The sequence below is a fragment of the Rhinolophus ferrumequinum genome, unplaced genomic scaffold (genome assembly GCF_004115265.2).
Source record: "Rhinolophus ferrumequinum isolate MPI-CBG mRhiFer1 unplaced genomic scaffold, mRhiFer1_v1.p scaffold_109_arrow_ctg1, whole genome shotgun sequence".
NCBI lineage: Eukaryota > Metazoa > Chordata > Mammalia > Chiroptera > Rhinolophidae > Rhinolophus > Rhinolophus ferrumequinum.
The window spans coordinates 637,140-660,113 of NW_022680364.1; the positions used below are offsets into that span (position 1 = coordinate 637,140).

The 22,974-nt window shown below is 49.7% G+C and overlaps 1 protein-coding gene across 3 annotated transcripts in view; it reads right to left on the bottom strand.

Moving 5' to 3' along the window:
- DIP2C (disco interacting protein 2 homolog C) overlaps positions 1-22,974 on the bottom strand; it is a 339,643-nt gene that overhangs the window by 64,653 nt on the left and 252,016 nt on the right. For all 3 annotated transcript variants that reach the window (XM_033102147.1, XM_033102149.1, XM_033102148.1), the window contains 10 exons: positions 17,613-17,723; positions 12,762-12,885; positions 12,407-12,516; positions 12,158-12,260; positions 10,213-10,277; positions 8,029-8,122; positions 7,802-7,921; positions 6,279-6,393; positions 1,591-1,730; positions 847-983 (listed from right to left, as the gene is read on the bottom strand). In XM_033102147.1, coding sequence (XP_032958038.1) covers positions 847-983; positions 1,591-1,730; positions 6,279-6,393; positions 7,802-7,921; positions 8,029-8,122; positions 10,213-10,277; positions 12,158-12,260; positions 12,407-12,516; positions 12,762-12,885; positions 17,613-17,723 — 1,119 coding nt within the window. The remainder of the gene's footprint in view (positions 1-846; positions 984-1,590; positions 1,731-6,278; positions 6,394-7,801; positions 7,922-8,028; positions 8,123-10,212; positions 10,278-12,157; positions 12,261-12,406; positions 12,517-12,761; positions 12,886-17,612; positions 17,724-22,974) is intronic.

Consider the following 22,974-nt stretch of genomic DNA (forward strand, 5'->3'; position numbering starts at 1 on the left):
CTTTGAACAACATCTTTTAGCCGTGACACGGTCACTGTTCACTAAAATAACACTTCCTCACTGGGACCACACTGAAAATAAGGTAAGGGGGCAAACCACGGGCATTCAGGCTGCAGCCGCTTCCATCATATCCGGCAGGTGGGTTGCACAGAAAAGGAGGTGGAGCTTCATTTACACGCCCAAGAAACTGAGTCACGCACAACAGCTCCAGCTCCAGACCTTAAGACACATGACCCCAAACCACTTCAAGAGAAAGTGTGCCCCTGCCAGGGTCAGCATCACTCAGCCAATGACAGACTCTGAGAATGCTGAGCTCCAGACTACATCCCTCAACCTGTCACTCATGAGGCCAGTGTGTGTGCATGTGTGTGCTCATGCCACACGTGTATACACGTGCGGTGTCGTATGCACACGCACCACACATGTGCACAGAGCGAACACACCTGCTCATGCTGTGGAGAGTCATTTACGTGCACATCTGTCCATGCGGGCCAAGTGTGTCCTGGCCTGAGAGACCACAGGGGACGCCCTGCCCCCCACCCCCCGCAAGGCTGTGCCACGTGTGCACTTCCTCTTCCCACCCCGCCTTCTGGCGCTCGGACCACACAGGCGAAGGGGGAGCACCAATAAGCTGGAAAGGCCCGTTGCTTAGCAACTGTGCGTGCCACTTCTAGACACTGGTTACGAGGTGAAAACCGTGCCGAGAGCACAAATTTACTGAAAACTATAAAAGAAATACGGCAGGAGAAGGTGCAACCACTGGGACAGCTATGAAAACACTTTACTGGGGAATTACCACCTCCTCTTTCATGCCAACCCCTGGCAATGGTGCTCGGCCTGCCCTACCTCGAAGGTGTTCTTGGTCATGCCCGACAGACCGTAGTAGGACGTCCCCGTGGCCACCGCACACACGCACAGCTCCCCGATCTCGTCCGTTCTGCACAGCTGTGGGACCCCGTCCGGTTTCACGGAGCACGTGATGGCTGAACGTGGTGGCACAAATGAATATGGAGGAAATGCAGCACACGAACAGGAACGGCATGGGACAAAACCAGTGTGACAGGGACACAGCAAGCCGGGCAGCCCGTGTCCCTTAAGGGAGCCACAACTTTCCATGTTGCAGCAAATGTCAGGTTTCATGGCTGTGACATCAGGGGGTAATTCCATCTGCTTTAATTTGAACGTGCAAATTCCACATAAGGGGAGTAGCACTTTCTGCTCCTTAGACACGAGGATGACACGCAGAGTAAACCTAAGAGTCATCAGCCACAGCCATGCAATCAGCAAAATGTGGGGAGGGGGCCCCACAGGAAGTGGTCCATGTGGGAAGGGGACCCAGGGGCAAGGGACCCCATGGAAAGGGGACCCAGGGGAGGGGACCCCGCCCCCAGTAGACTCCGCCTCAGCCTCTGGAACGCTGGGCTTTCTGGTATCAGGAGGAGCAGCATTACTGCAAATCCGCGAAGCTTAGCGGGTTGGGGAGGCTGGACCTCAGCAGCGTGCCCAGAGCTCCCACCCGAGGCTGTGGTGCCCTTAGGGGAGCACTGATAAGTGGGCCAGCCCTGGTCGGGGCCTGGGGCCCCCACTCACCTCCAGGCATCACGAGGCCGACGTCCTGCACGGTCAGCACTGATAGCTTTTCCTCCGAGTCCACACGGATGACCCCATAGGTGAGCCCGTGCATGGACAGGACGCCGCGGCCCGGGGGCTGGTTGCTGTCATCCGTAGGCCTGTAAGAGCAGTGATGAGCCATGGTGATGGAGGCAGCACCTCTGGACCCCGCAGGGCTCCTGAGAGCTCACAGTCTTGTGCCTACACCAGGGGCCCTGCCTTCTCAGCCCTGAGAGGCTTAGTGTCCCCTAGCCTACCTCTGGGCTTCTGGCGTCTGTAAAAGCACCTTCGACACGAGAAGACACTGCAGCATGCCTGGCACCGTCCTCACATGAGCCCACAGGTGGCTGTCACCACGCCCTCTCTCTGCGAGGCTACATTTTCCAGTTTTGAAAATGGTGCAAAAGGGAGAGGAATGATCCCGAGAACAGAGACGATGGCAGGGACTGGAAACGGCAGGAATTCAGCTTGTCCAGCCTCACATCCGGAGGGAACTATGAAGTGAGGTGCACACTACACCGTCCGGACCCCAGGTCCTCAGGGACACTGCCCGACAAAAGGCATGCAATCACTTGCTTTACGGTCACGGGCTGCAGGGTTTGGATGCAGCACTGTCACGGTAGCCTCAGTCAGGCCTGTCGCCCCAACCCCCACCTGGGTTCTTCCCACAGACGTCCATCTGAGTCCCCCTCACTCCTCCAGGAAGGCTCAAAGGGGCACTTGCTCGTCACCCCATAAACACAGCGCTGCCCCTCTGTCTCCACAGCTGGTGCCACCTGACTGCCCCCATCAGAGTCTGAATCTCCTGAGAGCGGCAAGGTTCCTCTAGTCAACTTGTTCCCTCCCCTGCAGCAGTGCCAAGCGATACATGTCTGTTGACTGAATCAGTGAACAAAGAGAACGTTTCCAAGGTCGCAGATGTGACTGAGTGACAGCACAGTTTAGGGCATCGGCACCCCCATGCCTGTGATGCTCCACATACAAAACATCAGGAAGGTCTGTAACAAACCTAAAAGCGTAATTGGAGAAACGTGAAAGCTAAAATTTGTAAAACAAGCTCTCGTTTCAATCAAGCAACTGGTGTGTTTTCAAAAGAAATATATGTTATATGTCATATACCGAAAAATAAATAAAAAAGCATACGAGTCTGGAAATAGAATTATTTGTAGGGATCAAACAGGGCGGAGCCAACTGGACGGAAAAGTCTGCCCGAATAGTATGAGCGACGTGAAACCACCGGGAATGAGGAGCTCAAACGCTGGAACCCAAAGACCCCAACGTCAGAGACTGGAAATGCCAGTGAGGAGCCCTGATGCCGGGACCCTCACCTCCGGCTGTCCCCAGCAAAGATCCAGGTGACAGTCAGAATTCGGAAGCCTTAGCATCTGTTGTGGGTTGAACTGTGTCCCCAAGAAGGCATGTCCAAGTCCTAACCCCCAAGTTTTGAATGGGAACTTATTGTGAAACAGGTGCTTTGTAGGTATAAATAGATAAGATGGGGTCACACTGGAGTAGGATGATGGGCCCCTAATCCAATGACCAGTGTCGTTAAACGGAGAGAAAAAAGAAACAGACGGGGGTGGGGTAGGCTGTGTGATGACAAGCAGAGAGTGGGGTGACGTTCCTATTCGCTGAGGCACAGGAAGAGCTGCTGGAACCAGCGGACAATAGAGAGGCCTGGAACCGGGTCCCTGGAGCCCCTGCATTCCAGAGTTCCAGACTTGGGATTGGGCGGGGACAGGTTTCCGTTGTTTAAAGGCACCCAGTTTGAAGCACTTTGTCATGAGAGCCACAGAAAACAGACACACTGTGTGAAAAAGCCACATGAAAGCAAAATACAGGATGAGCCAAGGCACAGCCCGACGTGTGGTGAGTGGCAAGTCGCACGGACAGGTGCTGTTAAGATGCAACAGCGTGCAGCCTGCCATCTCAGTCACGAGACCCGTTTCCCATGTTGATAGTGAACAAGCAGCAAGACTCCTAAGGGTGATAATCAAACACCCTAAATTAAAACTGCACTTGTTATAGGACATTTTCAGTCACATGAACAAAGGGATGGTTACACAAAACTTGTGTCTTCTCACTTACAATGTCCAGCAGTGACATTAACCATGTGGCACTCCAGTGCCCCGCTCTGTGTTGCCCTGTGATGAGTTCCTGCTATGCAGAGACAACTCACACCCGGGGCTCTTTTCCTGGCAGATGTGCACAAAGGCAGAACAGAGGCTTGGGGACCACAGACTCTTCTGTGGGACCTGCCGGCTGACAGCACCAGCTCCCTGATGACAAAGTTTGGCTCAGGTGACGCTTTTGTGTCCCAGACTGTCTGTAAACAGAAATGCTATCCTAGCTGGCCACGTCAGTGGAGGGCTTGGTGGGACGCAGACCCAGGCACCAGCCGTGCCCCTTTCCAACACTTTCCTGGCCTCTGCCCTAGAGACGGAGCATGTGCTAGTCCATGCAGTTTCCTTTTATGAGACTTTACAAGAAACGATGTGAGCACACCCTTGTACACACAAGTCCAACACTGTGGAGGGCACAACAAAGGGCGAAAGCCCCTGGGTCCCCGCCCCAGGCTGCCGACACCACCACAGAAGTCCCAGTGTCTCTAAAAAGCATTTCTGTGTGATGTGTGTGCACATGCGAGTACATTCACATTAAAGAGCAGGACCAAGAGCAGGAGTATGATGGTCTCTGCCACTGCTTTGTCACCAAAAACATCTTGCACATCTTCCTGTGTGAGTAGTATGTATGTGTGCGAGTGACTGTGTGTCGTGTGTGAAGTGCACATGTAATGAACTGAGCTGTTGGGTAGCATTCAGTAACGTGAATATATGCGCACATATTTTATTCCATTTAATTTTATACAGTCGGAAATATTTCCATCAGATACATACTTAGAACAGAAGAACCAAAAATGCACACTGACAACTTTCATAAACTTCAATAAAGCCTAAGTGTCCCCTAGGACCTGCAGCACCTTGCACCCCACTACGTGCTGTCGGTCAGCAGACAAGCATGCTGAGGGGTCACCTGCAGGATGCTGCGTCAGCGCTGCAGCACAGTGACTAGCCTGTCATCACGGCACCTGTGAGCTGGGCAGGAGGCCCGTGAGAAGGGGCGGATCCAGATGGTCAGCTCAGTGGCCTGTCAGCACCCACCGGGTCTCCCCAAAGTAAGACCAGCCGGACAGTCAGCTCTAATGCGTCTTTTGGAGCAAAAATTAATATAAGACCGGGTCATATAATAATAATATAATATAATATAATATAATATAATATAATATAATATAATATAATATAATACCAGGACTTATATTAATTTTTGCTCCAAAAGATGCATTAGAGCTGATGGTCAGACTAGGTTTTATTTTCAGGGAAACAAGGTATGTGAGTTACCTGTGGCCATGGTGCTGTGTCACAGAACCGCAGAATCTTAAAATTCACGGGTGAGGTGAAAGGAACGGAGAGATTACTGAGTCCAATCCCCCATGTTTTGGGGGGGGCGGGAAACTGAGGCCCTGGAGGGCAGGGACTTGCCAGGATGCACAGTGAGGTTCAGAGGACACATGCTGTAATGTGTGAAGGGGGTCTGAAGGATCCCACGGACGTGGAGCTGAAGTGTACTGCTATCCAAGGTCACACACAACTGTCAGAAAATCATTTGTGATGAAATGCCTGTTATCAGGCGACAGTGCCACCAGCCTTTACAAAAGGAGGACTGGCATCTGGTTAATGGTGCCATGTTTCCTCATCAGTTTAAATTATGTTAGAGACTCAATTTCCAACTCAATTGAAATGAAAAGTTGCTTCTCATCCTTTAAAGATCTTCCATTTCTCAGCCTGTCAAGCACTCTGGTTAATTTTACGTTAACAAACACCTAAAAGCATCAGGTTTCTCTTTTAAGGATGCTCTTCCAGTGAATATTTTGGAAGCCAAACCTTTTGGTCATCAAGAGCAGAACTCACGCGCTTTGCATCCTGAAAGCTGTCAGCCCGTCCGACAGTGCAGCACACCTATGTGATGCACTAAGACCTAATTGGAGACAGCACCCAAGGATGCTGAATTAGGTCATGGTGCAAGCTGCAAATACACGGGACATGCAGACGCCTTCTCATTAGTGCGGACAACCGAGGCCGATGACAATCAGGGCCTTCCTGGCAGCTCTGGTCCAGGACAAGCCTGCCTGTGTCCCTGTCCACTCCCTGAGCCTTCTCTGAGAGAGCAGCGCTGCTGCTGACCTTTGACCCTGAGTACTGAGTGAGCGGCTCAGGAGTGCCGGGCGCCACACGCACCACAGACCCACAGAGGGAAGACATGGAGGAGACTTGGAGTCTGCATGTCAGGTCAAAGGGCACAGGCGACAAAAATCCCGCTTCACCCAACACTGGCGTGACACGAGCAGAGGAGACAGTGAGTAACCTGCAGGAGGGGACAACCAACGACCCCGTCGCTTCCCCTCAGGCGGGGATCAGCCACATGCCAGTGCGGGGTGTCCCCAGCTGGTGAGCCCAGACTGGGAGAGATGCCGAGATGCCGTGCGTGCCAGCATCTGGGAAAGGCAGGTCCTGCTCGCGATCCCTCACTGAGATTAACAGCTAGGACAGCGGCCCCCAGTACTGAACCGTCACCACTCCCAGGCTGTCCTCGCAATCACAGGGCAGTACCTTCGGATGGCCACTGTCAGCGCCTCTGGCGAGCTGGCACAGGGACAGATGACCTCTTGGCGCAGCCCTTTACTTTGGAACACATTGAGAAACGCATCGCAGGAAGAGATAGACCCTGGAGTGACAGAAGAAGGGATGGTTATCAGACTCGGATTAAAACACCCCATGGAGAAAAGGCAGCACGGACACACTTCACTTAGTACAGTGGGTCCTCTGTGTTCCCACGAAAGGTGACAACCTCTAACCTAGAACTTAAGAGCTTACAAAATACACTTCTGTGCTTCATCGAAACATATCTGCTGGCTGATGAACTTTAATAACGTTTCTGAGACACGTCTACCATTTTTCAATGCGCATGTTCTAAAAGGTGATAAATCTAACCTCAACGAAGGAAACTGTACTGACTTCAATGACAAGATCCAGGTATGATTATAGGGACTTGTCTAGGGACCTGTCAGCTGTCAGTTTCCTGATACAACTTTACCGGGCTGCATATGACACGCCACTCTGTAGTGACAGGTAAAACCAACTGTGCGTTAAAGTAGCTCCCGATTCACCAAGTCCTTTTTCAAATGGAAGATCATATATAAGAGTAATAGCAACAAATTATCTCTTTGCAAGTCCACTTTTGCATATCAGATGTCCTTTAAGAAAGTACTGTGTTTCCCCAAAAATAAGACCTAGCTCTAATGCATCTTTTGGAGCAAAAATTAATATAAGACCCAGTCTTATTTTACTATAAGATCTGGTATAATATAATATAATATAAGACCGGGTCTTATAATAATATAATATAAGACCCGGTCTTATATTAATTTTTACTCCAAAAGACGTATTAGAGCTGATTGTCGGGCTAGGTCTTATTTTCGGAGAAACACGGTATAGGCAGTTTTAACTTACAAATATGTACATTGCACAGTTTACACATGTGGCAAGAAAAGAACATTTTTTCATTCCATTCACTTTCATTCATCTCCTTTGTTTCTGGCTTACACATTCCTCTGATAAAAAAAAGCTAGCTGGCATTCTATTTCAACTGATGAACTATTTCTCAAGAATAGTAAAGGTACCTGTGAAACTGCTAATTAACTTGACCGGGGTGGTTTTTGCTATAGGGTTTGATAATGAAATTCCATTGAAAACGACAAGTGAATTTCCTGATCAATAAAACTACTATGGACCATAAAATAATAAATCACATCCCAAGGAACTGCACACAGGGATTACTTCATCTAATCCTCATAAAAATCGTATGATTTAGGTACCATTTGCAGCTAAAGAAAGAAAAGGATTAGATAAGTGATGTTCTCTACAGAAGCAGGAGGTAAGGAGCCAGGACTTAGCCCTGGGACATGTCTGCTGGCCCGTACTCCCGTCACGCCCGGTGCCTCTGGCCCATAATTCTGTTTGGCTGTTATCTTACAACTTCTTAACTAAGGTCAAGACTAGGAAAAGGAAGACCAGAGTGTGAAGAGTGGACCCGCAGCCTGCCCACCTCCTCCTGAACAGGAGACCTCACTTACAAGGGTTTGCACCGTCGGCCACGATCAGCATCCGCAGAGAGGACAGGTTGATGTCTCGTTGATCCCTGTGTGCCACCAACGCCCAGTGCATGTCCCTGGACTTGACACAGGCCACTTTTGCTGAGGGAACAGCAGGTGGAAGGGGTTAACTTGTATACCGCCAGGCGTACAATATTAAAAGAGGGGCTTGTGATGGCGGGGACACGGAGGCCACACTGAGGACGCACCTTTGTACTGGCAGACCTTCTGAATCCAGGACAGTGGGTTCACCTTCATCAGCGAGTACGGGATGCTGATCACGTGCATCATGTTCATAACACTCTGAAAACAAGGACACACATGGAGGTGACACAGCACAGGACCCGAACCAGGCTCTACGTGGGGACATGATGGGGTGGTGGTGGTGGGGAAGGGCTTATCCCACCACCCAGGTACTTGGTGCAAGCTGATCCCAGTGCATTTTGGAATGATCGGGAAGTGACATTTTAAAGGCTATCTAGTCCTCTCACTCCTGTGGTTCCTGACACAGTTAAAGAATCTAAGTGCAAATCCTGTTTTATAAAACCTTCAGTCAAGTGATCATCATCCATAGTCTGGAAGCTGATTCTTTCTAGTGCTTAATTTGAAAACAAAATTTTCTTTATCAGATGTTCCACTGAGATGTCATAGAGCGGCGGGAGGTCCCCATCGCCCTCAGCGGGAGGTCTGTCCCCATCGCCCTCAGCGGGAGGTCTGTCTCCATCACCCTCAGCAGGAGGTATGTGTGTATCACCCTCAGGATTCCACCCAGCCACACTAATGTGGATCAAACCCCTCAGGGGCTCTTTTCAAATGGATGTGCAACCCAAACTCACTTTTAAAATAAATGGTTAGTCCCTGCACTGCAGGAAGGACTCACACATGCCCTGACATCACTTGGGAGCAAGCAGTTAGAGATCCACCAGGTGGGAGCAATGGCCACAACCCTCGGTGGCCGGCTCTGCCACAGTGACCACAGGTGGAGAGAGTGGGTACGGACACGTCAGACACGCCTGCCCGAATCAGGACGCTCTGAAGGATACTAGCCCCTGCCACTCCAGTCGCTCCCACCACACAAAATGCCGCAGAAGAGCGTATAGCTGTCTGGCCAGAGACCCACCATGCTCCAGGTAGTGGCCATGACAGAGCCTCCTGGGGCCGTGATCTAGAGCAGGTGAGCAGGTGGTGGCAACATTGACAAGGTCTAGCACAGGCCTCCCTCGGGGACCTTGGAAGTGAGAGAAACTCTGGTGGCAACACTCACATCATTGAGCATGTGGACAGACCACATGCACTTTAAACATCAGGCCACACGATTGTCACACAGCACCGTCATTCCCATCGAACGGACAGTGGGGTTCAGTGTGACGTGGGTGCGGGTGGGTGACTGGCCTGCAGTCACCAGGCTGGAGGGGGACGGCTGAGCCTGAGCTGGGTTCTCTGCCCCCTGCTCTTCCCTCTACCACATCATGGCGGTGTGAGTGGGCACGCAGACTCGTGCCTGTGTGCTGTCACCCACGAGTGTCCCAAGGGTAGGAATGAGCCATGTGGATCACAGAAAGAGGCTGCTGTGCGGCCACTGCAAGCCTACGGTCTATGTGATGCTTACACGCTCATGTTGTAATAAATTCTGATTTATCAAGAAACAACAGATCCCACTTTCTGTATTTATGTTCCTATCAATCATGCAAGAACAACTAGATTTTTCAACTGAAAAGAATGTATAAAGTTTCAGCATAAGAAACTTAAAAACAAAACTGCGCAAGTGAAAATACTGCACAGACACAATTAGAGTCGAAGCAATTATGCTACATTTTCTAAGTACTAAACATACTTAAATAATGAGGTATTTCTCTATTAAATGTGCTTACAGCTTTGAGCTGTCACTTACCAAGTGGCACCAACCACAATGAGTCATGCATCTCCTACAACACGTGCTGAATTTTCATCGGGGGAGATCAGGGCCTTCCCCCAGAAGCGGAATGAGACAGGAGGCTCCCTAAATATTCATAAACACTGACTCATAGAGACAGAAGGAATGAGAATGTCGTAGTCGAGGCAGAAATATGGGACAGTGACCCAAACACGAGACACGGGGAGCAGCACCGTGGGCCCGGAAGTGCAGGAGTGGGGGAAGTGCTGAGCTCCCGGCCCGAGGAAGGCTACCCTCACAGCTGTGGCCTCAGCACGAGGTTCAGTGACTCAGGCAAGAGGCTGTGAGACCCATGGAAGTTAGCTGACAACTCCAGACTTCGGGCGATGACGGCTTGTCTTTATAACGTGGCAGGCAGGGGCTCACCCGAACCGCTAAGGACATAGATCCTAATTCTGACTCTGACACAAGCACCTCCAATGTAAGCAGGACGCAGCTGGGCCAGGGGCGTCACACTTACTGTTAGGATCCCGTGCCAGAGCCCAACGTCTTTCTTAAAATCCAGCACGTTCACAATTGTTTCGGCTGTACAAACAAAAACAGTAGAGAGAGTTTTACTTATGAAAGTCAGGCACAGGACAAAGGGCAAAGAAAACCCAGCATCACATCAGGGGTCACGGCACGTCTTGGAAAAACATCATTTCCCTGTATCTTTGTAGAAATTCTGCAGCCTCTAAACCCATTTAATAGTGCTGGCTGCCTGGTATGTGTCCCGGTGAAAATTCTAACATGCACATCAAGAGCAGTGATGGTCACATCATCACTTAAAGCTCCTTATTCTGCTTTTTATGTATTTATTTCCCCCTCCTGCCTTTTATCTTTTTTAAAGATTCTTTTCATTTCCACCACATGTCCTCCCAGGAAATGGGGAGCACGAGGCGACTTCCAGCAAATATCGTCTGCTGCACCACCGAAGCCCCGGGGTGGGGCTGGGGTGGGAAAGGAGGAAGAGCTTTGCCAGTACAGGATACAGTGCATTCAAGGGTTATGGGGGAGGCTCCTGAAAGCTGGGGGGGCAATAAAAGGGAGCTAAAAGTATATGGCTGAAAACAACTACAATGATGGAACGTGGAAGTTGCTGCCAGCGACACCATAAAGAAGCCTCTGATGTCCTATTTGTCATCTGGCCTGGGCAGGTGGCCTGGCTGTCCACACATCTGCCCCACACTGCCTGTCGCTGAGCCCAGGCATTTGCCAGTGCTTCGTCTTACATTCCTACTTGTTCATTCCAGCAATATTCCCAAAGGATAGCCTTTCACAGAGGAACGCACACAGGGGCTTCCAAAATAAACACGTTCCAAGGAAACAGCCTAGATTGCACTTTATACAGTGTTTCAGTTGAGAAATAAGGAGCAAATATATACTATATATTTGTACGTATGTATGGATGTATGGATTCCCTCTCCGACCCCCATCGGAATGACCACCCTAGACTTCAAAAAATTAGGGCAAGGGAACAGGTCATGAGATTGTAAGAAATTAAACTGAAAAAAATGGTAAGTACGGTGGTAACAATTAGAGGCAATGTGTCTCATGTTTGAAAATGTCTGGGAAATGGGTCCAGGGACTGAACGCCTCACGACAGTGAATTGTTTAAAAAGTGAGACTACCAGAGGATGGGAGAGAGAGAGGGAGGATAACAGAAGAAAAGCATTTCATCCTACAGTGGAGTGACTGGTGACACCAGCTTCCTTGGGTACCAACCCGTTGTGAGCCTGTCATCCCCATGCAGGGCTGGTCACAGCGCCCAGCCAGGGAGCCCAGGCAGCGCTGCCCACACCACTTCTGCCTCCGTGACTATCCCGCTCGGGGGAAGAAAGTACAACATGAAAACCCATTGTCCCCAAGGTGGAGCCCACTCTCAGAGGCTTGGGCTCCGCAGGTTGGTGGGCCCAAGTGTGAGCACATTCTACTGCTGCCAAGGAGATTCTGAAGTGCGTCCAGAGGTGAACATGCAGGTACCAACTACCTGTTTGTGCCTGAGTCAGGCTCCCCAGTGCACAGGTTGAAACCTTGCTCCCTGATGTGGTAGAATTTGGAGACAGGACCTCTAAGGAGGTGACTGAGGTTACACGAGTCCATAGGGTGGGGCCCGTCCTCATTGCCCCACACGTGTGAGGACTCGGTGGGCAGGTGCCGTCCACGAGCCGGGAAGACAGCTCACCACCAGCCACCAACCCTGAGGGTACCTCATGCCAGGTTCCCAGCCTCTAGAGAAATACTGGGAGAAATACTGTTTCTAGCCCCTAGTCTGTGGTGTTTGTCACAGTAGCCGGAGTAACTGGGACACTGAACAGTCCAAGTGAAACTTCAGCTGGCTGGACACCAAGCCAACACGCGCCTCACGGTCACCAGCAGGTCACCATGCATGTCACAGGCAGGGCTGGCAGTGGGTCCCGCCATACCTTCTGTGTAGCCACAAGCCTGCGTGAGGGCCTGGCAGTGGGTCAGCAGCGCGATCCTTGTCACCGTCACCCCGAGGACACTTCCATCCTTGCACGTCTTATACTGAAATGACAGGACAAGGTGCGGACAAGTACCACTGAGAGGACAAAGCAGGGCCACACCCACCAGCTGTCCCCGTGAACGAAGAGGCTGTGTCGCCACGGGAAGCGCGATGACTCGGTTCTTGAAGCTACAGATCAGCGACTTACTTCGATATATGCAGTGTCGTTATTCGCATCTTTAATGTGTGGGAACCAGTCACGAGGAGGTTTAGAGAGATGTTTGGATTCTGTGACAAACCACAATAGCTTTGGCCAACCTTGGAAATAAAGGACACATTCCATTTAGGCAAGTGTTTCCCAGAGGAGGTTGGGGTCACCTCCCCACGAGGCACCAGATGGACCCCTCTGGGTTGCCATCCAGCCAAGGACACCCACAGCCCCGTGCGCCACACTGCAGGCTGGTGACAGGGCACGTGTTAGCCAAGACAGTCACATGTGTCCTGGAACAGACGTGATGCAGTGCACGCATCCCCAGGGAGGAGCCAGCCTCATGCGGTCCTACCTTTGAATTGCGGGATCTCCCCTGTCGGGCTTTTGGGCAGTCCTTTGTGGCAGGCGTCGCTTGTCAAGGCGACAGTGACTCCACAGCTGCCAAGCAGAAACCCGATCTGCTGGCTTCCTGCATCCTGGGAAGAGAGAAGAGGCATGAGGCCGACATGCCAGCTGCCCTCCGGGCCAAACCTGGCCTCAGCCCTGGTCCTGGGATGGCTTCCTGGAGTGGCCCACGGTTTGGGCACCGACATGATCTGTGGGAGCACATCACACCGCAGCTTCCGCTGGCCAGCTGCGTGACCTCGGAAGCTAGCTCACATGGCCCCGGTGTCCTCGTCTCCAGCAGCAGGGGGTGAAGCAGAGCCAGCTCACAGGTCTTCAGGGAGAGACAAACCAGGGGCCACACGGGAGTGCCCAGCACATGGCGTGAAAACCCACAGCTCTGTGGACGGACACAGGACGTAATGACTGTGGAGGACGGATGGCCCACAAGGGCATCTTCGTCTGAGTGATCATGGAGGCCAGATCCAAACACTCCACAGAGGGCGGTGCTGTTCCACCTCGTCTGGTGTGGGGTCAGGCACCCACTCTTGGTCGGAGAAATGGAGACCTGCTCACCGCTGCTCACCTGAGCATATCGCATCTCACAAAATAAGGACACATGTCAGACAGGCCACCTCTGTATGACACTGGCTCTTGTGACCCTGAGTACTGAAATCCTCCAAACGACCAGATGCTGTGGCCGGGGCAGCCCCTGGAAGTGCCAGCCCTGTGAGTCCCGTCAGTTGCCCGACGGGAGGAGGGATGGCAGCACGGCAGGTCCGTCGGCTTTTGTTACCCCCACCAGCCACACGGGCTGTGATGCATACTGTGAAGGAGCTGGCGTGCTAGAAGTGTCATGTCTGCAGTGACCCTGTCACCTCCCACCATCCCCACTAGCTGTGCCTAAACCCGCTGGGAGGCCAGACACCTGGTGTCTCTTGCCAGGAAAAGGGTGAGGTGACATGGTGTCTGCACCCAGGTTCAATCAGCAGCACTCACATCTTAAAAGAGTCATCTTTCAGATGACCAATGCCTCCTTTTCTTACTGCAGATTTAACCCCGAAAGGAAACCCCGTCTCTCTACATGGGGCTGTGCACAGACAACCAGATGCCCTGCGCAGCCCCAGGGGGCAGAGGTCAGGCACCCGCAGACGGGGCCACATTTGGGGCCGTTGAGGTACTCTTCCTTCAAGCAATGCTTTTGCAGAGTTATTATGTTGGTGCAAAAGTAATTGCTTTTTTTGCAATTATTTTGAACCTTTTAAACCACAATTACTTTTGCACCGACCTAGTATCACTCACTTCAATGTGAGTGTGGATATCACATCGCCAACACTAATCACGCAGCGGGGATGGCATCTGAGGTCAGGTTCTGCAGTGGGAAGGCGTCTCTTGTGGGCGCGACTTTGCCAGAGCGCCCAGTGCCTGCCCGGCTCTCTGAGGGCGCACGCTGACTAGGGTGGGGGACTCTCGTCCCCAAACCCTGCCCTCTGATACCAGCTCATGACCTGATGTACAAAATGATGACACTGTGATTATAAAGACACCCACATGCAGAGGGACTGCGTGGGAGGGAAGAGACTGGGAACAGCTCACTGGAATTCGGACTGCACATCTGCCTGTCCCTTGACTGCAAGGGCCTTCCTGTCCTTGTCATCCGGGCAATTCCTACTCGGAGCTCCAGTCAAACACTGACTGCAGCATTAGCTCTGCCCGCCACACTCACCGGCTCTCAGGGCCGCTGTGCGTCCCCATCAGGCACTGAGACCCCCACACAAACCCACGCTTGAACCCAGAGCCTGAAGCAGACCCTGCACATAGAGATACTCCACACGTCGTCCATGGCCCCTGGGACAAGGACGACTGGACGCTGGACGTGCCCTGCACACCCATCCACCAGGGGCAGCCACCTCGTCTCAGGAAGAGCGTGGTGACACGCCCTCCCAGCATGCACGCTACCTGCCTGGGGCCCGTTTCCTGAAGAGCCCAGCTGTCAAGGACAGCAACTGGTCAGCTCCCCTCACAGAATCTCGCTGATGGCTCTTTTCAGGCATGAAGAACAGTGGACCACACTGAGCTCACACCTTCCCCTTGCTTTCCGTCTTTCCCCAGTATGTAGAGTTGACTGTGTCACTTGCTGGGGAGCCACACCTCACCACGGCCACCCTGACAAGTACATCCTGCAGCAGGACAGGCCACATGGACACACCACTTGATCATCATCTCCCCCATGCCCGTCCTGGCTTCCCATCAGAAAGCGTTAATCACATCTGTGAAAAGGATTCTTGCACCAATAAGCGTGAGGCAAGTTCATGCAAAGTCTCTCCTGTGAACTCATTTTTGATTTGCGGCCTCACAACCAGGGGTGTTTATCCAATCCTTTCCTTGCCACTTAAATCCCGACTGACGGGTGGCTGGTTCTCAGGAAGGGTAAGACAATAACAGAGACCAGAGGGCAACACGGGCTCAGATGCACTCGTCTGCAGAGCGAACATAAGAACACTACAGATTGACGGGCTTACGGATTATTATGGTTGTGGAGCATGGAGGATCAAAGAACGTGGACACAAGACACTCCTTATCAATACCAAGACAAGCCAGTCCTTTGTACAGATAAGTATTTTGCCAATTAACTTCTAGTTTATTTATAATGGAAATTCCCAAGCACACATACGGATGTAAAGAAAAGGAAAAAGAAATCTCACGCACCATCACCTAGTTTCAACAACTATCAACGTCTGGCAAATCTGGTCTCACCGCACACGTGTGTGCACGTACACGCACATGCACATGCAGACCGCAGTATTTTAAAATGAACCCCGCATGTGGCTGCAGGCTTTCACACACAGGCACCTCGGCAGGTGACTGTGGCCCGGGCTGTGCTGTTTCCGTCCCCCACACCTGGTCCCAGGTCCCCACACTGCCTCACATTTCCCGAGAGAGGGGTTCCGTGACTGGTCACAGGAGGTTGTAAAATCGTGACAAGATGTCAATGGTACTTGTTCCAGAGACATTTCATTTTAAAAGGATATTTCAAAACCTTTACTCTAGCAAACAGGTGGGTGGTGTGCTGGAATTCTAACAAGGGCGAACTGCCATCGGTTGGGAGAGTGAGCCTCTCGCAGCAGACCTGAGCCTGCGTGTCCAGCGGCACAGAAGCAAGTGCTGACAAGCCAGGCCCTGGCCGGGTCTCCTGCGACCCAAGGGCCGTCTTGACTCTGGTTCTGTCGTACTTAGAAGTCACAAATTGCCCCTCCTCCTGTCACGCACACATGCCTGTGGCAGAGACTTTGTCCGCGAGGGGAAGGAAGTTCTGGCTCAGTCTAGTTTCTGTGGCTGACAGATGTGCTGGCAGCTGGCCTTAACAGACCTGCTCGGCCACCTGGACAGAGCTTTCCCGCCGTGATGTGACTGCACAGGGCCTGTTGTGTCACAGGCTGCGGATGCCCTCTCCCTCCTCCTGGCATCCTGGCCAAACACCACAGGGACCCCGACTTCTGCTGTGAACTCCTCCCGGGAAGGGAGCGCATCCTGTCACCCCAGGAATCACCTCAGGAATCAGAACGGAGGCCACGTGTACACAGGGCTGAACCGTTAGGGCCCTTAAGCAGCATCCAGTGTGCTGGGCACAGAGCTGGTGGACAGCAGCAGTCCCAGGCATCACGGCCACGGCCCCATTCTCCACGCAGCCGAGCCAGGGGTTCTTACAACCAGGGTTATGTTCTGAGGTCGCAGAGCCTGAGTGACAGAGGGGACCCCCCTACCATGGCCATCAGCTCCATCTCTGGGATGATATCAGACTATCTTGGGTGACCATCGGTGTCCACGCCAGTAGGTGTCCTCCCTCTATCCTTCTCCCACAGCTACTACGGCTCTGGAGTGTGGACGAGGAAGCCAGTGACGTGCATGGAGGAACGTGTGCTGGTGAGCAGGATGGTGCTTTGCTGCTTCTCACACTGCAGGTGACCCTGAACCACGCAGGTCCACACCCGTGGATTCTGTTCAACAGACACCCCTATTGTTTTCGATTTGCGGTTTGGGGACTGGGATCGCACATCCGAAGGCTGACTGTGGGTACTGATCTACCCCGCATTACCTAGGGGACCTGAGCATCTGTGGATCTGGGGTCCTAGAAGCCATCAAGGGACAACTTGAGTTTTCAAGGAGTCAAGTTATATGTGAAATTTGAGCTGCATGGCGGCGGGGAGGGAGGGCTGGTGCCCCAACCCCACATTGCTCAAGGGTTGACTGTATAATTATAACAGCAAGATTTGACATTTACACAAATCACAGAATGAGAACTGACAAACTACAGGCGAACCTGGGACTTGTGAATGTCCAGACACCTGCGCAAAAGCAAAAACCACCAGCGCCCAAAATAAGCAAAAACATTACCATTTTAACAATGGCGGAAACAAAGAAAAACACCACCATTTTAATAACTGCAGAAAGAAGTAAAAACACCACCATTTTAACAATGGCGGATAATAAAACACCTGCCATTTACCCAGACTTCCAGTGTCACTACGCTGAGGGACAGGATACCCAAACGCTTGATTGACAGATGACTTGGCTCAGTGCCGTTACCAGCGCACACTCCCTCTAAATCCCGCCACTGAGCTGGGCTGAGTGCTTAGTTACTGTCCCCTCTCCTGAGGTGACCACTGGCACCGCAGACACAGGAAAGCCCTGTCACTCTTGATCCACATCCTGCCGAGGTGGAAAGCGCCTGCACATCCCGACCTCACGACACAATGTTCCGGCACAGCCGAGCCCGCATTCCCATTCACAGGCTCCAATGACACAACACGCCCGTTACCTTTCTCGTGAGTGGAACCTCGATGGGCACGGGGACGACCTCGGCCAACAGGCAACCGTAGAAGGCCACCATGGACGCAGCAGGGTCATTGTTGGGGAACACCAGTGCCACCTGGAGGACACAGAGGGGAGGGACGCACCATGAACATGGGTGGGCTTTAAAACACCAGGAAGGGTGTGCCGCCACGCACAGCAGAGTTCCCATTCCCCCTGGCACGGACACTGGCACATTCAGTGCCCTACTTAAAAGTGTGTCAGCATATACTTTTCCTTTAATGCATATGAAAGGCAAACATATTACCAACAGTCATTCCTAATACTGCACCAGAATACAGCTATCTTCGTTTTCTGCATCCTATCTTCCACATCGGCATATTTTTATGAAGAAACTCTACGGCACGCACTCTTTTGTTTCCCACTCTTGTCACTAGTCTTTATAACCATGTCCTCGTGTTTCCATGTGTTGTCCACTAAGCTGAGGAGCGCTGAGCGCCTCCTCCCCATGCTGCGTGGGCAGCTGGAGCCACTCAGGACAGTTCAGTCCCCAGCAGTCTCAGTGCTGAGGTCACGGTCACAGTTTTAGCCCCTCTACACCTTTCTCATCTGAAAAACGAGAGCACTAGTAGAACCTACATCTTAGTGTTGTGATAAAGGCTCTAAGTCAGGTTCATTTAAAAATTGCCACGCAAATAAACAAATATGGGTAGTATGATTTTAAAATGTTTTCTGACAGTCCTTAAGGTATCTTAGTGATGAACAATTTTCCATGGGATGGCTTCTAACCATCCTTCCTCGTATAAATGGCTTTTCCTTTCCCGGCCTATTTATCTGCTAGTATTTTGACACTGCCCCTAAAATCTGGATGAACTTTATATGAATTTGAGAGTATTGCCTCATATTTGATGTACAGACTTCTTGAGATAATATTTCCTGTTTTATTCTTATTGGTGCATTAAATGTTTTATGTAAATTTGCCAAACCTTTCCTTTATCACCCATCATTTAACAAATATTTCATCCAATTTAAATTCATTAGGAGCTCATTTTAAGGTCTGCAGTGTAGTTAACTTGCACTCCAGCCACCCCAGGGCTCCTTCTGGAGTAGCCAGCGGTCGCAGCCGGCAGCTTTAGAAGGCAGGCTGTCGGTGTGAAGTTGTGACAGACAGTCCTCTTTCGGTCCCCTCACCCCACCCCATACTGCACAGAGCTCTGCTTCACTCCGGCAGCAGCCCTCCGTATGGGTTTGCTGTGTTGTTATAAGCACATCAACCCCATGACTTAGCCCATGCACAGTATTTTCACAGTATCTCATTCAGGAATTTAATCAATATTTTTGTTTAAAAATGTCTTAACAAGAAGTTATTAGTTTTGTCATAAACAGTTAGCTAAAACCCTTTATTTCAATATTGAAGAGACAGGCTGGCACAAAAGAATTCAGATGGCAGCTGAGAATGGGGCAGGCTGTATCTTAAATGTGGCTGTGTTGGCAACTTAGCAACACAGACCATTGGTGGGAACAAAAGTAAGTTTCAGAAGACTTCATTGCTCTGTGGCATTCCTGCAGTTTACTGACATCAGCTACATGAGAGACAAAACTGTGGGCCAATAAAAGGCATTCTGCACTACTGATGAATTTGATTTGAGAAACCCTGTGAAATAATTATTAATTAGATATTGATCCTTATTTCGTCCCAACAGCACCCAGACCCAGATAGATGGTAGGCTACCATCAGAGGACTTTCAAGGAGGAATAAGAGGACTTTTTTGTGTGCCTGTGCATATGAACCACAAGCCATTATTTTAAAAAATGATCTGAGGTTTGCATTAGTCTCAGGTGTTCTGCCTTCAACTGGTGGGCCAAAACTGACAGCGTCTGTTTTTAGATCTGGACCTGGCAAAGCAACAACATGCAACTACACGTCTGCAAATCTTCCCGGGCACCATTGCCACACCACTTCCTTCCCCAAAGTGGACCTCAGCATTTGAGGAAGCTGATAAAACTGCAGTAAAAACGCAGAAGACGCTGAAGTTCCATTCAACACTGACGGTATCGTCCATTCACGAAGGACCAGCTAAACAATGATTTGTTCTTCTAGAATATACCTACTATGCAGGTGGGGGTCCTTGTCACGAGCAGGAAACCAAGAGAAAAAAGGGGACGTCCCAAAACCACACTGGATCCGTCCTGTTTCTGAGATTCGGGTCTAGCTCCCATCCCAGTTCCACTTGATCCAGGACTTAAATTCCCCGCTTTCCCACTAGTTTGTGCGGAGGATGCCAGAGTACAGAGCCTTGCAGAATTGTGTTAAAACAGGATGCAATGCTACATTAATGTAAAATGAATAAAAGTGGAATATAAAATTCTACATTATTATATGCTCTCACACATAAAAATAATGGACAGAAAAGGCTCCTCTAGAATCAAAACTGAAAAATTGTTTTGAATTTTTTGGAAGGGAAGTCTACTGACATCGTTCTCAATAAGTCTTCCGTTAATGTCTGACCAGCTCCAAGTCTGCGCAGGTGACTCCAGTCATTCCAGTGCAACAACGTACAAGAAAAAGGTGCTTCGTTTTTATAAACCCACATGGTTTCCCTTCATTTGAGTCTCTGCATTCCTCTGACATTTCATTGCACCTACTTATCCTCAGAGCAGAACAGCAGGAACAAATGAAGAAGCAGAAGCCTGTCAGGTGTTTGCCAAGGTTCAATCCCGTTGAGTGAGGCCCACCTTCTTCCCACACCCAGTTATGGTTTGTCTCCTGACCGCAGGCCCCTCAGCTCCTTCCCATGCTCTTCCTGGAACCGGACCCAGAGCTTGCCACTTACTTCTCCCCAAGAAGACTTCTCGGATCCCAGATGCTCCCAAAACAAAAGGGACCTCTCCTTCCCAACAGTTCAGCTGTATGTCTCATCACCTCCTTTGAGGACTGTATCTCTTTGCAATTTGTAGAAAAGCTGGTTATGGCGTGTTTCGTCTTCAGTACTGCTGGCTCCCTAAAGGCTGGCTCCACACACAATGCATCTCTATAGCCCCCACGGCCCTCCTATGACATCTGGACACTCGGTCACTCAGGCCCAAGGGAGCACTCCACAGACTGGACTAAGGGCCACACAAATGAAAAGTGTTTGTATTTAATGCTAAGGACTGCATGTTCATTATTCTGGGAAAAATTATGTTTAATTCAGAAATAGTTTTCAAAGAGGGTTAAGAATCTTGTTTATTGCAACAGAAGGTTTTATATCAATATATAGTTATGTATGCTTATTTAACAAGCACTTATACAAACATGCCACATGAATCATTTTTAAAGAATAATTTAGAAAGTAGTCTCCCTCATACAACTCAAACCGGCCCCTAACTAAAAAATCCCTTTGCATGTGTTACTCTCTCAGAACTGCATTCCACATTCCTACAAATATCTCGGCTAAACAGAGGCAGTTTTATTTGTAATTATAAGGGAATGTCAACAATCTGCAGGCCATACTATAAGAGGATTTTTAAAAAATTACTCTATTAAGACTTTTAACAAAATTATAGATAAGGAAGATATGTTACAACTGACTTTTTTATTTTATTTTTTTTTACTGTGGTAAAATATATACGAGGTGTGATAAAACAATATGGTAAATGTTTAAATAAATAAAAAATTACAGTGAAAGACACATTGCCATTAATCCCCCTCAAAATACACCCCCTTGCTTTGAACACACTCATCCCATCATCCTTCCCACTTTCCGAAGCAGTCCTGGAAGTCCTCTTTCGTAAGTGTCTATAGTTGCACTGTTGTGGCTGCCTCCATGTCCTGAATCATTTTGACTTTGGAGAAGAACCAGAATTCGCACGGTGCCAGATCCTGTGAATAAGGTGGATGAGGACACATTGTAATGTTTTTGACAGAAATTGCCATGTACCAGAAGCGATGTATGTCACGGAGTGCTGTCATGATGGAGGATAATTTATGGGACACTTTAAAACACACTTTCTCTCAACCGTAGCTCACACCCGACTGACTGCACCCAACAAGTTGAAACCTGTCATATACTGTTACTAAGGTTTAATGCACCACTTCCCGTATTGAAGATCCCTGCCTTTCCGTTGGATGGCACTCGGCAGCAGCAGTCACTATATTTTGTGATCACAACGGAAAGGCTCCGTGTCACACATTGCTTCTGGTACAGCAATTTCTGTCAAATAAAAACATTATGGTGTGTCCTCATCCACCTTATTCACTAGATCTGGCACCGTGTGACTTCTGGCTCTTCCCTAGGTCAAAATGACTCAGGACATTGAGGCAGCCATGACAGTGAAACTAAAAGACACTCAAGAAAGAGGACTTCCAGAACTGCTTCGGAAAGTGGCAAGAACAGTGGGATAAGTGTGTTCAAAGTGAGGGGGAGTATATTGAGGGGGATTAATGACAACGTGTCTTTTACTGTAAATGTTTTTTTATTTAAACATTCACCATAGTTTTTGATCACACCTCATATAACAAAGTTGATCATCTCAACTATTTTCAAGTGTACGATTCAGAGGCATTAAGTACATTCATATGAAACCATCACCACCATCATCTCCAGAACTGTCATCTTCCTAAATGGAAACTCTGTCCCACTAAACACTAACCCCCACATATCCAAGCCCCTGGTAACAATCATTCTTTGTCTCTATGAATTTAACTACTCTAAGTGCCTCACAGAAGTGGGATCACACAATATTTGTCCTCTTGTGGCTGGCTTATCTCATTCAGCATAATGTCCTCAAGGTTCATCCATGCTGTAGCATATGTCTGAATGTCCTTCCTTTTCAAGGCTGAATAATATTCCATCGCATGGCTGGATCACATTGTATTGTCTATTCATCTGTCCATGGATACCTGGCTTGCTTCCACCTTTGGTTTGTGCATAACACTGCTGTGAACATTGGTGTAGAAACAAATGTTCAAATTTCCACTTTCAATAATTTTGAAATTGAAGTAGAATTGGACCAAAAGGTAATTCCATGTTTAGTTTCTAAGAAACCACCATATTCTTTTCCACAGCAGCTACACAACTGTATGTTCCTACCACAATATACGAGGGCTCCAATTTCTTCACATTCTTGCCAACACTTACTATTTTCTACTTTTGATAAAAGTCATTCTAGTGGGTACGAGGTGGGATCTCACTGTGGTTTTGATTTGCATTTGCCTGATGATTAGTGATGTTGAACTTCTTTACATGTGCCTATTGGACACCTATGAATCTTCTCTACAGAAATGTGTATTCAAGTCTTTTGCACATTTTCCAACTTTTTTTTTTTTTTTGGTTGTTGAGCTGTAGGAGTTCTTTATATATTCTGAATACTAACCACTTATTAGATAC